This window comes from Gouania willdenowi, chromosome 12, assembly GCF_900634775.1.
Source record: "Gouania willdenowi chromosome 12, fGouWil2.1, whole genome shotgun sequence".
NCBI lineage: Eukaryota > Metazoa > Chordata > Actinopteri > Blenniiformes > Gobiesocidae > Gouania > Gouania willdenowi.
In genome coordinates, this window is record NC_041055.1 from 31,360,811 (window position 1) to 31,374,536 (window position 13,726).

The 13,726-nt window shown below is 36.2% G+C and overlaps 1 protein-coding gene across 15 annotated transcripts in view; it reads right to left on the reverse strand.

Moving 5' to 3' along the window:
* Positions 1 to 13,726, reverse strand: part of fcho2 (FCH and mu domain containing endocytic adaptor 2) — a 64,517-nt gene that overhangs the window by 26,588 nt on the left and 24,203 nt on the right. For all 15 annotated transcript variants that reach the window (XM_028462393.1, XM_028462394.1, XM_028462392.1 and 12 more), the window contains exons 7-8: positions 10,513 to 10,611; positions 4,991 to 5,087 (exon numbers count right to left, since the gene is read on the reverse strand). In XM_028462393.1, the coding sequence (XP_028318194.1) occupies positions 4,991 to 5,087; positions 10,513 to 10,611 (196 nt within the window). The remainder of the gene's footprint in view (positions 1 to 4,990; positions 5,088 to 10,512; positions 10,612 to 13,726) is intronic.

A 13,726-nucleotide genomic window follows, 5' to 3' on the forward strand; every position in this document is an offset into this window, starting at 1 on the left:
AGGCTAGGGGGCCAAATCCGGCCCTTTAGAGCATCCAATTCAGCCCGCAATAGAAAGTAAAAATGACAAAAAAAAAACATGAATTTTTGTGTAAATTTGCAAAAAAAAAAATCCAGCTGTAGATATCTGAAATTCAGCAACTCCACAATATTTTGAGGGAATTCGATGTTTCCTTTATTTATATCACATGAATGCAGTCATTTTTTATTGCAAATTGTGGAAAAAAAATACATTTTTCCACAAATCTTGCAATTTCTTACAAACATTTCCACAAAATTCCACAACAATCAGTGTTTCCCAAACACTATTGTTCCATGTACCCCATGGCCTTTATTTCTTATTACATGTACCCCTGAGCTCATGTTATATATGATTTATTTGTATCTGCAGGCTCGTTTAAACTCTTTCCTGTGTCTTGTCTCAACATTAACCTTGAATTTTAAACTTTTTATTTATTTATTCCTGATGTTTTGCTCGTCTTAGAATTTGAACTTCCCTTTTTTTTATATTTTAAAGAGTTGTGCCACAAATTATTTTTGATGGATGAGAAAAAAAAATCGCTAATGTTAAAAGACAAACTGACCCATGTTTCTGCGTACTTCCTGGGAGGTGTTCAAGTGCCCCTGGGAGTACACGTACCCCAGTTTGGGAACCACTGCTCTAAATTAAACAAAAATCGGTAACAGAATTAAGATTTTTCTTAAGTGAATTGAACTGATATTGAAAACTAGGGCACAATAATGTTAAAGCTAATATATACAGCTTTCTTGAGGTGAAACTGGTCTATATTTGGCCCCTGAACAACATTAGTTTGACGCCCCTGCTCTAGATTTTCCCTTTTTTTTTTTTTTTTTTTTTTATAAAGACAAACTCGTTAAAAACAACATCAGACGAGAAAAATGTGGTTGAGAACTACTGAACAGCTCGAGTCAAAAGCAAAGCAAACGACAAGAAAAGCAGGAGAGTGAGGGAAAAAATGCAAAACCCTCTGGCGATATCTTCCATACACAAACCATGGCCTGACCTGAAAACAACAAAGCTGATGACATTTTGAGTGAAACCTCCACAGTAGCAACGACGCACTGCTGCCTCCTCACACGGGCACGCCGCTCGTGAGCAGCATTGACGCATTGTTTGGCGTGTGCAGAGCGGAGTGAAGCGCAGGGAAGCGGCGAGTCACGAGAGGCATGCATCACGCCAAGTGAAGTGGATAAAGTACTCCGATGACCGATCTACTCTACTGTGCAATACCAGGCCCTCCTCCTCCACCACCGCTGGAGAACACAACACACAGCAGCGGCTGCACGAAACAAACCCTCGTGTTTCTCCACCAGCGTTTCATGCCAATCCAAAATAAAGTGGCGTGCTCGTTTTTTCAGAGTTTTCTCCTCACAGGAGGAGAGAGAGAAACACACACAGTGAAGCTCTTTCCACTACAACACATTCAGACACCATGTAATTAAGTAAACATGTTCAGATCATTTGATTAGAACAGTGCTTCTCAACCTTTTCAGCCAGAGACCGCCAAAATAAAGGTTCCAGAGACCGGGGACCCCCACTGTACCTGAAGGTGGTTGAACATAGACATTTATCTGAATAATATCCACTGTTATCCAGGAAGTTTACTAACATTTGTGCCATGGTATATAGTCATCTTACAGATGGAAATCTATGGGTTTTTTTTTTTTACTTTTATTGGAAATTCATGTTTTAATCAGAAATAAAATGGGTTAAAAGTGATTAAAATTAATGAAAATCTGTTTAAACTGGCAAATAATGGGCATGATAAACCATGAATATGATTAAATTGGCAAAAGTAAGCATGAAATATGGTGAAAAGAGGTTAAAAGTGACAATAATGGGTGGAAAAGTGTTGGAAAGGGTTTATAAGTGCTGAAAATGTTTATTATTATATGTGCCATAGTATATAGTCATCTTAAAGATGTAAATCCTTGTTTCATTCAGAAATAAAATAGGTTAAAAGTGACCAAAAATGGTGGAAAAAGTGGTGAAACGGGATTTTATAAACCACAGAAATTGGTTACAAGTTATAAAATAGAGTGGACAAAAACAGACAGAAAATGTGGTAAAAAGGTTCAAAGAGTCAATATGAGTTTAAAATTGGCAGAAATGGGGGAAGTTGGGGTAATGTAATTTAAAAAGTAGGAACAATGAGCTTAAATTGGCAAATAACAAGCATGACAAATCATGAATGTGGTTAAATAGGCAAAAATAATCATGAAATATGGTGAAAAGGTTTATAAGTGCCAAAAAAAAAATGTGCAGAAAAGTCATTGAAATGTGTCAGAAATGGGAGAAACGTAGCAAAATGCATTAAAAGGAGGAAAAATACAGTATGGCAAGAAAAAGTGATGAAATATGAACAGTTTGGTTCAGTTGCAACATTGTGAAGTTTGTAACAAAAACTTCATCTTGTTCTTGTTAGAGCTCATTTATTTTTAACTATTTGGTGGCTTTTAGTTTCATCTTTCATAAGCTTGAATTCTGTGACTGTTCTTTTGATTGTTTATGTATCTTCTGTGCTATTTATTTGTTTTAAAAACATTATTTTGACGCTGTAAACTTGTTTTATGTACCGCTGCCAGGACACACCTGTAAACGAGTTTATTCATCTCAATGTGGTTCTCCAGACTAAATAAAGGCTAATGAAATGAAAAAAATGGGCTCAAATCATTCAGAAAATATTCTTAGTTTCACAAACCCAAATGGGGTCCTGACCTCCAGGTTGAGAACCCTGGTTTACACAGTGAGTCATGTTTTCGCTGTCATTTTCACTTTCTCCTGTGAGCCCAATTGGAAGCTTTAAAGGAGCGGGTTTGTACACAGGCTCTTGAGGTTGACACACGTGTGCCATAAAGGGTTAATAAAAGCTGTGTGAAGCAACACCAGACTGAGGCAGAGCAGGAACTCATCAGCACCAACATCCAGTTATTACATCTGACAATATTTATGCACAGCAACAGCAGAAAGAGTCCAAACACCAGCCACATGAGTATTATTTAAATGTGTGGAGACACTGGGAACTGTTTAAACATCTCCTAAACAGACAGACGACTTTGTTTACGCAGAGGAAGATGTTTCTCTTCTTTCTTTTCTTTCTACTCCCTGTGAGGGAAGCAGCCAGTCACGCATCAGCACACTACAGTACTCACTTCTTTCTTTTTTAGCTGCATATGCTTCACATGGCACTGGGAGTGGAGGGGATGGGGGGGGGGGGGGGTTGCGTGTCTGGCCTACCGCCAGTTGACAGCTCAGCTGGATATCGTTGAACACTGCGAACAAACCACACCCCCCACCACCACCCCACCCCCCAGCCTCGCAGCGTGTCACTTTAGGATTGTTTCCGCAATAGAAAGTTTATTCAACCTCTCTCTCTGTGAAGGCCCAACCATCCGTTCAGCTGTTTCATCAGGGGGCGGGGGCTCATCGTTCTGACAGGGCTCCGCCCCCTTGCACCAACCCTAATGAACAACTTGATCGAGGGGGAAGAATTTTCTGACCGTTTTTTTTTTTTTTAGCTCAATTAATTCTGCTGTCCAAACAAATAAAGGCCACCACTGCTTAGACTCAGCGTCTGGACACGGGGGTCAACGTTGTTGTGAACACACACACGCACACACACACACAGCAGAGGTGGGACCCCCGTCACCCCCAGTGTCTGACGTAACGTCTCAAGGCCCAAGAGGAACCACATTTTTACACGGTCAGGATCAAAATGGAACGATGAAAACTCCAAATATCAACATTAGGTGCAGAAAACACTTTTGAATATTCATCTTGTGATGTGATATATATAGGTTTTGTGTAAATTTAGAAAAAAATTGGAAGTTATCTTATAGTTTTATATGTGTAGGGCAGTGGCTTTTAACCTTTTCATCCAAAAATGAAAAAGGTGGTGAAATGGGATTTAAAAAAAACCACAGAAATTGGTTAAAAGTTGCAAATTAAAGTGGACAAAACAGACAGCAGAAGTAGTAAACAGAGTTCAAAGTGTCAATATTGGCTAAAAAGTGGCCGAAATGGGGTAACGGAATTTAAAAAGTAACAACAATTAGTTTAAACTGGCAAATAATGGGCATGACAAATCGTGAATGTGGTTAAATTGGCAAAAATAAGCATGAAATATTGTAAAAAGAGGTTAAAAGTGACAATAATGGGTGTAAAAGTGGTAAAAAGGGTTTATAAGTGTTGAAAATGTCTTGAAAGTGGAAGAAAAATTTGCAGAAAAGACATTGAAATGCGATGGCGAAGTGTCAGAAATAGGAGTATGGTAGCAAAAATGCATTAAAAGGAGAAAAATATGGCAAGAAAAGGTGATGAAAACAGGTTAAAATATGGTGAGTTTGGTGTAGTTGTAGAAAATCATTTAAAAAAATAAAATAAGCAAAAATGGGCTCAAAACAGGCATCAGGTGACCTCAGCCAAGTGCCTCACGACACCAGATCGGGATCCTGACCATAAGGTTGAGAACCACTGGTTTAGAGGAAAAACTGTACCAAAGTGCCAGAAACAACCTTTATTGTAAATTGGAGAGTCACGTGTCAATAGTGTGTGTGTGTGTGTGTGTGTGTGTGTGTGTGTGTGTGTGTGTGTGTGTGTGTGTGTGTGTGTGTGTGTGTGTGTGTGTGTGTGTGTGTGTGTGTGTGTGTGTGTGTGTGTGTGTCAAAGCAGTCTAAGGAGTCCTCCCTTGACTACTGTGGCATGACAAAGTTTACACAAGACTCATTGTGGAGCTCTGACCTCCTGAAACAGTCGTTATGGCTGCTTAACCAGCAAAGACCCCCCCCCCATGTGTCACATGTTCACTGGAATGCTGAACCTTCTACCTTTACAGCACATTACTATTATTGACTGATGGCCTTCTCCTTTGCCTAATTGCCCCTCTCTGTATTTACCCCCCCCCCCCCCCCCCAGCTCCCACCACCATCATTTATTAATTAATTAGTTAATTAATTAATTACGGGCTCACCTGGTCTCTCTTTGCCGGTTCCTTTGCTCTCGGCCAATTTCTGGACCAAACTCTCCACTGACGTGTTCTCGATGTTCCTCACAAACTCATTATGGACCTGGAAATTAAACATAAATATGTTCTGAACTCATGGCATCAGAGTGAGTCTGAAATATAACTGGATCACTGTTTATGTTACATTTATTGATCACATACCTTACAAAAATATAGGTGTAATCATCTCTAAAAGTGACGAGGACAGATTTAAATGTTAACCCTTTAATAATAATAATAATAATAATAATAATATTAATACTAGAGACTTAAAAACAAGTTAGAAAAGAGAATCCGATGAAAATATGTTTTAAGAAGTGATTTAAAAAGTAGTAAAATCTACCATCATTTTACATTATACTCCAGGTTTTGTTGCTTTACATTTTAAACACTAAAAATAAAAAATGTAATTATATCCCAATATCTACGGAGCCTCTAAAGGTTAAATAATAAATGTCCTAGTTTTGCAAGACCTCGCAAAGGTTATTTTTTCTTCCTTTAAATTATAATATTTGTGGGGTTCAGTAAATATTCACCTATACATACTTTTTTTCCCCCTAAATCTTTTTCATATTCATTTATTCTAGGAAAATATGGTTTTAATGAACCAAGATTGTCTATTATTTAAGAAAAAAACAAAACAAAAACAAACAAATATTGCCTTTTTATTACAAAAATAAAATTCAATAATTAACCAACACATATTTCTTAATTATTTAAAAATGTATATCAGATTTGTGTGATTAATGGGTAATCTCAGGTGGAAAGATTATCGACTGTAACTGCTTAATCTAATAAAAACAGTCAAATACAGTTAATATTAATAATGCTGAACTTCAGTCCAAAGTTTGTAACTTTTTAAAAAACAGGATAATTCAATAGTTCTTAAACTAAGCTAAAGTCCCTGGAGAACATGCAAACTGTGTCCAACCAGATGATTCAACTTAGATTACAGTTAGTAAACATTTACTTGTTGTTTCACGTTTTTAAAAAAAGCAATAAACTGAATTGCACACCATTTTGTATTTGTAAAGGTGAAATTTGTAATTATTGATTGTCGCAATATATCGTGATGTATATCGTATCGTTTAGGATTGGGATATATTGTATCGTGACGTGCAAATTGTAAATCGTACCATAGGGCTGGGCAAAAAAAAAAAAAATTGATTTAATCGATTTATCGAATTTGTAAATAAAACCTATTTTTATTTTGCAAATTTGAGTTAAAATTTTTATTATTTTTTTTTCCACCACAGTTTTTTTGGACTTTTTGGCGTTCCGTCCTTGTGGGTTACCGTAGCTCGATGTGAGCCCGCCCCCTCTTTGTTTACACTTTGAGTATAGCTACATGTGTGCCACAGGCATGTTTATCATTTTATTCGCACTATGCTGAGATGCTAAGGGAAGAGTTTATTATTATTTTTTTAATTGTAATGTTATGTTATAGAATATGTAGTTATCTGATTTCTTCATCAGAAAATTGAAGCTACTGTGAAGTAGCTGTTACACTTTTGCTTAAACCTGGTTAAAGCTTGAAATAGTTGAATGACGGAGTCTCGTTTACTTTTTATTTTGAGATTATTCTATGCATTTTAACTCTTGAGGAAAATCACAGCAATAAAGTTTCACTTTTGACAATTAATATATCTGATGTCTGCAGTCATTTTTAAGTGCATTGAAAAAAAAAAAAAAAGAAAATCAAATTTTTCTTTAAAAAAAAAAAAAAATTGGAGATTCTTTTTTTTTTAGGCAAATTTGCCCAGCCCTATCGTATCATCAGATTCATGGTAATACACAGTCCTAGTTTCAACTATAGAGGGCAGTGTCTCATACATTTTTACAACAAAATCTGACAAATTGAAATTCTTTGAAATGATAAGAGTTGGACAAGAATCAAACAACAACACTTTACTTATTACTAGGGGTGTCCCGATCCAATATCGATATTGGTCCAATATTAGCCTGAAAAAAACCATCAAATATTGGATTCAAATTTCATAATTTTTTCATTTATTTTATTCAGTTGTAGAATACTGTAGATATGATGTTGAAGGTTAAAATTCATGTAACCAATTGGTTAATAATAAATGGGTCAGTTTTTCTCATCCCTAATGTTGTTGACTATTGTTCTCTGTTTGAGTGACATCACATGATCAAGCCTTTTATAACATTTCACACTGCAAAATAAGTCATTATTATTTTATTTTTTTTAATAAAGTATGTATGATTCATGCTGATATCGGATCAATATCGGTATCGGCCGATACGCAAGGCTGCAATACTGGTATCATATTGGAAATGAAAAAGTTATATCGGGACATCCCTACTTAATACACAAATACATTTGTTTTCAACCAAAAAAAATGAGTTCTGAGCATAATTTCCTCTTCAAACGTGTTAAACTTTTACTTTTTCAATTAAAGCATAAGATTCATTGGTGTTTGCTTAGCTGTGTAATTATCCTCCTGACACGTATAAATGAGGACAGTTTGCTGCTGTTCGTGTTGAGCTGCGTAGCCTGCAGTCAGCAGTAGTCATAATAACATCCACTGTGTAGATATATATATATAGATAACGCACTTCACTGTTATTCTATTGTGTCAGCTCCAATCACTGTAGCACCGTGCAGCCTCCATACCCTTTGGGTCATATCAGAGAGAGGGTTGTGTTTGTTAGCTTGTTTGTTTTGGATGTGCATGTGTGTGTGTTCAGTGTGTGTGTCTAGTTGGGGGGGGAAGTGAAGTGAACGCGACGTATAGACACGAGGTGGAGGACTGTGTCGTCTCAACCAACCATTTAAGATGTGCGTGATACAGGCTCCTCTATCAAACACACACACACACACACGCATACACACTTATGTTGTGTGTGCCTGGGGGCCCCCGTGGTGAGGTGGAGTGCATTAGCCTTCTGTGCCCTGTGTGGGTGCAGGATGGGGTGGGGGGAGAACACGCAATCTGTCAGGTGCTTCAGCCACGATAGAGGACGTTAATGTCATCAACCTGCACACACACACGCACACACACACACACACACACACACACAAATAAACCATGGCCACATGTTCCAAACATGCCTCTGCCTTTAAGGGATCCTCACTCACACACCAACGCTCACTTATAAAAACAAACACAGCACGCACACACGCACCTGCAAGATGAGACTAACTTTACTCTCATCTATGACATCATCAGTTACTGTACATTCTTTCTGTCGTAAACTAAAGCTTTATTTTATTGATCCAACAGCAGATCAATACAAAAGGACGACAACCTTGAAAAGCTCATTTACAAACTAAAGCAGTGGTTCTCAACCTTTTCAGCCCACAACCCTCTAAAATAAATGTCCCAGAGAGCGGGGACCCTCCAAAATAAAGGTCCCAGAGAGCGGGGACCCCCACTGTATCTGAAGATGGTTGAACACAGACATGAACATTGAAGAAAAGTCATGTGGAGACAGGACCATCTATAAGGGGGAATAAAGGGGAGAGATTATTTGGGGTCCATCCATAAAGTCAGTAAAATGATGGTCCATTGTTCTATGAATCTGTGATAACCACATTTATTTATTCATCTGAATAATATCCACTGTTATCCAGGAACGTTTATTATTATTATAGTCATCTTAAAGATGGAAATCCTGATAAAATGGGTTCAAAGTGACCAAAAATGGTGGAAAAGGTGGTGAAATGGGATTTTAAAAACCACAGAAATTGGATAAAAGTTGCAAATTAAAGTAGAAAAAGTGGCAAAAAGGGTTCAAAGTGTTAATATTGGCTTAAAAGGGGCAAGGGGGGTAATGTAATTTAAAAAAGTAGGAACAATTAGTTTAAACTGGAAAATATGGGCATGACAAATCGTGAATGTGGTTAATTTAGCAAAAAAAAAAAAAAAGCATAAAATATAGTGAAAATAGGGTTAAAATGCTTGTTTTGTGCGGCCCCCACAGTAAACACAAAATCATTAAAACACACAAAATGACACAAAATGATAAAAACAACAACACTATCATGACTCCAAAAAACATACAGTAGAGAAAAATACAAAAAGTAGGAACAAATAGTTGAAACTAGTAAATAATGGGGAATGACAAATCGTGAATGTGGTTATTTTTGCTAAAATAAGCATGAAATATGGTGAAAAGAGGTTAAAGTGACAATAATGGGTCAACATATGTGACACTAGGTGGAAAAAGTGGTGGAAAGGGTTTATAAGTGCTGCACATGTCTTGAAAGTAGAAAAAATGTGCAGAAAAAATATTGAATTTTGACAGGAAAAAGTGATGAAAATATGTTAAAATATGGACAGTTTTGGTGTAGTTGCAGAAAAAGCATAAAAATAAGCAAAAATGGGCTCAAATTGTTCAAAAAATATCCTTAGTTTCTTGAGGGCATCGAGCAACCCCTCCCAGTGTCCCTGACCCCAAGGTTGAGAACCGTTTGGTACAGTAGTTTTAGCATTTGGAGTTTTTCTTAATGCATTTGTATTCTTTATCCCCAAAAATAAAACTACTTTCATTAAAACCTTCTACAGGTAAATGCAGTATTTTCTTATCCTTTAATTTGTTTTAAAAGTTGAAGTTTTCCTGTTCAGAAACAGAAGCTAAGCACTATATACGCTGTGTCACCATGGTAACTGTTTAGTGGAGCTGTGTCGCCCTCTAGAGGTGATTATGAAACTACAGTTAGAGATCACGATCTTATTACTGAGCAACTATATCCCAATTAACACCATGTTAACGTTAATAATTACTCATTTTCACTCAGGGGTCAAACATTGAGTAGTTTGACATTTACTGGCAAATTTTAATGCGGCAGAAAAAAGTGATTTCAACAGTTTTTTACCCAAGTTTGCATTTCCACGTCTAAATGACAGGTTAACACCCTGCAGGATCTTCACTCCTAAATTGATTCATCCATAAAATAAAATAAAAAATTAATAAAAACAATTAAATTAATTAATTGAACTTTTTTAAACATGGTTATAATAAAATAAAAAATAATAAATAAAAATATATTTATCCATTTATCTTGCCATGTCTGCATATGTGGTCAAAGGTTAACGCTTTTTTTTAATTATTATTGACAGCAATGCACGTTTTTTTCTTAAAAAAAAATAAAATAATGCATTTTTTTATATTTCAAAATTGTAAACATTTTTGTGTAATCTTTAGGGGTAATTTTATGGAATTGTTTGTGAGGAAATTCCAAGTTTCCAAGTCATGTGACATAAGCATGGTAAAGCTGTGAGTCCCACAAAATAATTATTTGGTAATTTACACGATGATTAATGTTTTCTCTGCCATGAGTTTGTGATACTAAACGGGTAAAAGAATTGGAAAATAGGAAGGACGTTTTGTTCATAAAAGGAAGAGTGAACCAGTAAAATTATTAAGGTGATCAAAGCAACGCTTAGTGAAGCTTTGAGTCAAAACGACACTTCCTCCTCCCACAGGAATGCTCTAGAGAATCTACAGACACACACACACACCTCTCCTATCTGTAGGTGCGTCTCATCCACAGACTGAGTGTACGACTGGATGATCTCCTTCATTTGCAGGACGTGATTTTCCTCAATGTCTTGGAATTTCTGAAAGAAAAAGCATTGAGAGAATTACGGCAAAGCAATAAAATCTGTTGCATAGCGACAGGAAGAGCTTTTGATGTTTCTCCAAAGTTAAAAAATAGATAACTAGAAAAGCAGTGGGAGAGCGCAGACCTCCGCTAAGCAGTTTCTGCTTAATTTTGCTTAAAAAACAATAAAAATAATAAGAACGTTGCCATTTCCGTTTCAGGATTTTCTTTCTGTAGACGTTTCTTGGTTCTTTTTTCCACACATTAAGTGTAGGAATAGATGTGGTTCTTTACCTTTTTCTTGACAGTTTGGGCGATGTCTCTCGCCTTCCTCAGAAGCGTCTCACTGACAGCGTGTGACGTGTCAGCCGGCAGATTTTGACAGCCGGCACGTGCGCCACGCCCAGCAGAGCTGTCAGATCCACCGGACCAGTCAGTGAGACGCTTCTAAGGAAGGCGAGAGACATCGCCCAAACTGTCAAGAAAAAAGTAAAGAACAACATCTATTCCTACACTTAATGTGTGGAAAAAAGAACCAAAAAACATCTACAGTAGTAAGAAGACACGAACATTGTTTGAGCTATTCATTCTGTATTTTCTGTCGGTTTTAAAAGGAAAGTTTTAAGAAAACTCTGATTTGAGAAAATCAGAGGTTTAGGTCGTATTTATAATGACACAGGAAGGTCTGTCCGTCTTCCTTTCATCACATGAACGAGTGTTTATTCATCATAATCTGAGAAAAATACACATAAATAACAGAAAAATATTAAAAAAAAACACAACAACAACAACAACACAATAAAGGACCATTAAAAAGACAAATTCATTCAAAACTCACCAACGACGACAACATATATGCACAAAAATGACAGATTAGACAGAAAAATACACAAAAGAATAACAAAATATATGAAAGCACAACAACAAAAAAACACTAAAGGACAAATTCACATAAAAAACACAAGATGACAACATAAAGTAACTCACAACTCCTTTGAAATTGTGCCACACACAACGGCTAAATCTTCACCCGTCCACCACAAATCCAGAATAATTACAAACAAAAATGTATATCCTCGTGGATGAAGGGAAAAGATCTAATCTCTGTACTACAATCCACAGCCAAATATAGATCGTGATCTCGGTGTGTCGCTGTCCGCTATCCAGTGTGGAGACAAAATCCTGCTCACTAATCACGCAGAAAATCTGAATCCAGTGTCACGGACTGAGTTTACCTCCGTACGTCACTGCTAGGTGCTGGAATTACCGTGCTCAATGTCATACAGAGATTGTTGTACTGATTTTAAAAAATGCTTAAAACATCACATCAGTCGACCATTGTCGTGATCAGATTGCTAATTTATATGAATACAACATCTTATTATTGTAAAGTTAAATTAGATGAACTGTTATTTATTGCAATGTATATAATCATGTTTTTTTGGAGAATAAATGATTATACAGGTTAAAATATGGTGTAGTTGCAGAAAAATGGTTTAAAAAAAAAAAAAAGCAAAAATGGGCTCAAATTGTTAAAAAAAATATTCCTAGTTTCTTGAAGGCATCTCGCAAACCCCAAATGAGGTTGAAATCCTGATCTAAATGGCGAGCATGAATTACATTTTCAGCGTCTTTTTGAGTTAAAAAAGTCTTGCTTGTTTTTTTAGGTGAAAATGTATTTAAAAAGTAGGAACAATTCATTTATAAAGGGTTTATAAGTGCTGAAAATGTCTTGAAAGTCAAAAAAATGTGCGGAAAAGTCATTGAAATGTGATGTAGAAATGTCAGAAATGGGAGTAATGTAGCAAAAATGCATCAAAAAGAGCAAAAATATGGCAATAAAAAGTGATGAAAATAGGTTAAAATATGGTGAGTTTGGTGTAGTTGTAGAAAAAAAGGTAAAAATAAGCAAAAAATGGGCTCAAATTGTTCAGAAAATATTCACAGCAGCGACACACACATTGAGCTCTGGTGATGTCACAGATCACGTGTTGGATGCGTTGGATGTTTACACTGTAGCTCCACATGTGCTGAGCTGGATGTGAGCCACAGACTGTGATCCTGGGGAAACGGAGGGGAAACATTAAAACAATAACTCTGATCGAGTCTGGAACGGTACGGAAGGATGCGTCGCTCTGATTCTAATGTGGAGTTTATCCAATCAGTGCATCAGATGGATCCAATTGGGGATTTCCTCCAAGACTTTGGTTAGAGATGAAACACACACACACATATTAAATGAACTATTTGAGATCTCTTACAGCTGTTCTCTCCATCATCACTACTTCTCTGTCTTAATAAATTAGGTTGGAAACTTTAGAAATGATCCAAAATAAATCCCCCCATTCAGACACATGTGACCCGTGCACAGAGCGGCCCCTGCGGGCCTCTCGCCACAGGTTTAGGAGCAATTTTAGGAGGTTTAGCCTTGAAAAAAACCAAAGCCTTGATTGAAACTTCAGATGTAGACTGGGCTCGTTCACTAATATTTAAGTTAATATTAAAAGTAGTGGTGGTTTGGGATTGTTACAATTAAAGTTGCAAAGAGACAGAACATGTCTGGTCAATTTATACAGGAAATTAAGTTCAGGAATTTTGGGAATACTGAATATTTATTCATTTATTTATTTATTTATTTATTCATTTCAGGAAAATGCAAACCAACATAGATCCCCCATGTACATCAAACAATATCTCAGTCCAAGTGAAACATTTTCAAGACTGAAAAGTAGCAGTAAATAAGCATTAAATTCATATTTTTCTTAACTTAATCAATAGATAATTGACTCCCACCAACCTTTCCCGATCAATCCACACCATTTTTTTTTTTTTTTTTTTACTATTCTCTGATAACCCAAAAATAAATAAATAAATAAAAATCACAAATACACACAATATTCATTGTAATTAACTGGAAATTGAGAATCTTGTTAAATAATAATTTAACATCGCCGTTTAAGGCAAACCATCAATATTTCGCGTTAATTCCCGTGGAACTTAAAACATTTCTGAAAGCTTACAATTTATAGTTGAAATGATATGTTTTAATAATTATTTTGAATGGATGCTAATATTTTTGTTTGGCTATTATACAGTTACTTAAAGTTACTCCTTATTTTTGGTTAATTCCA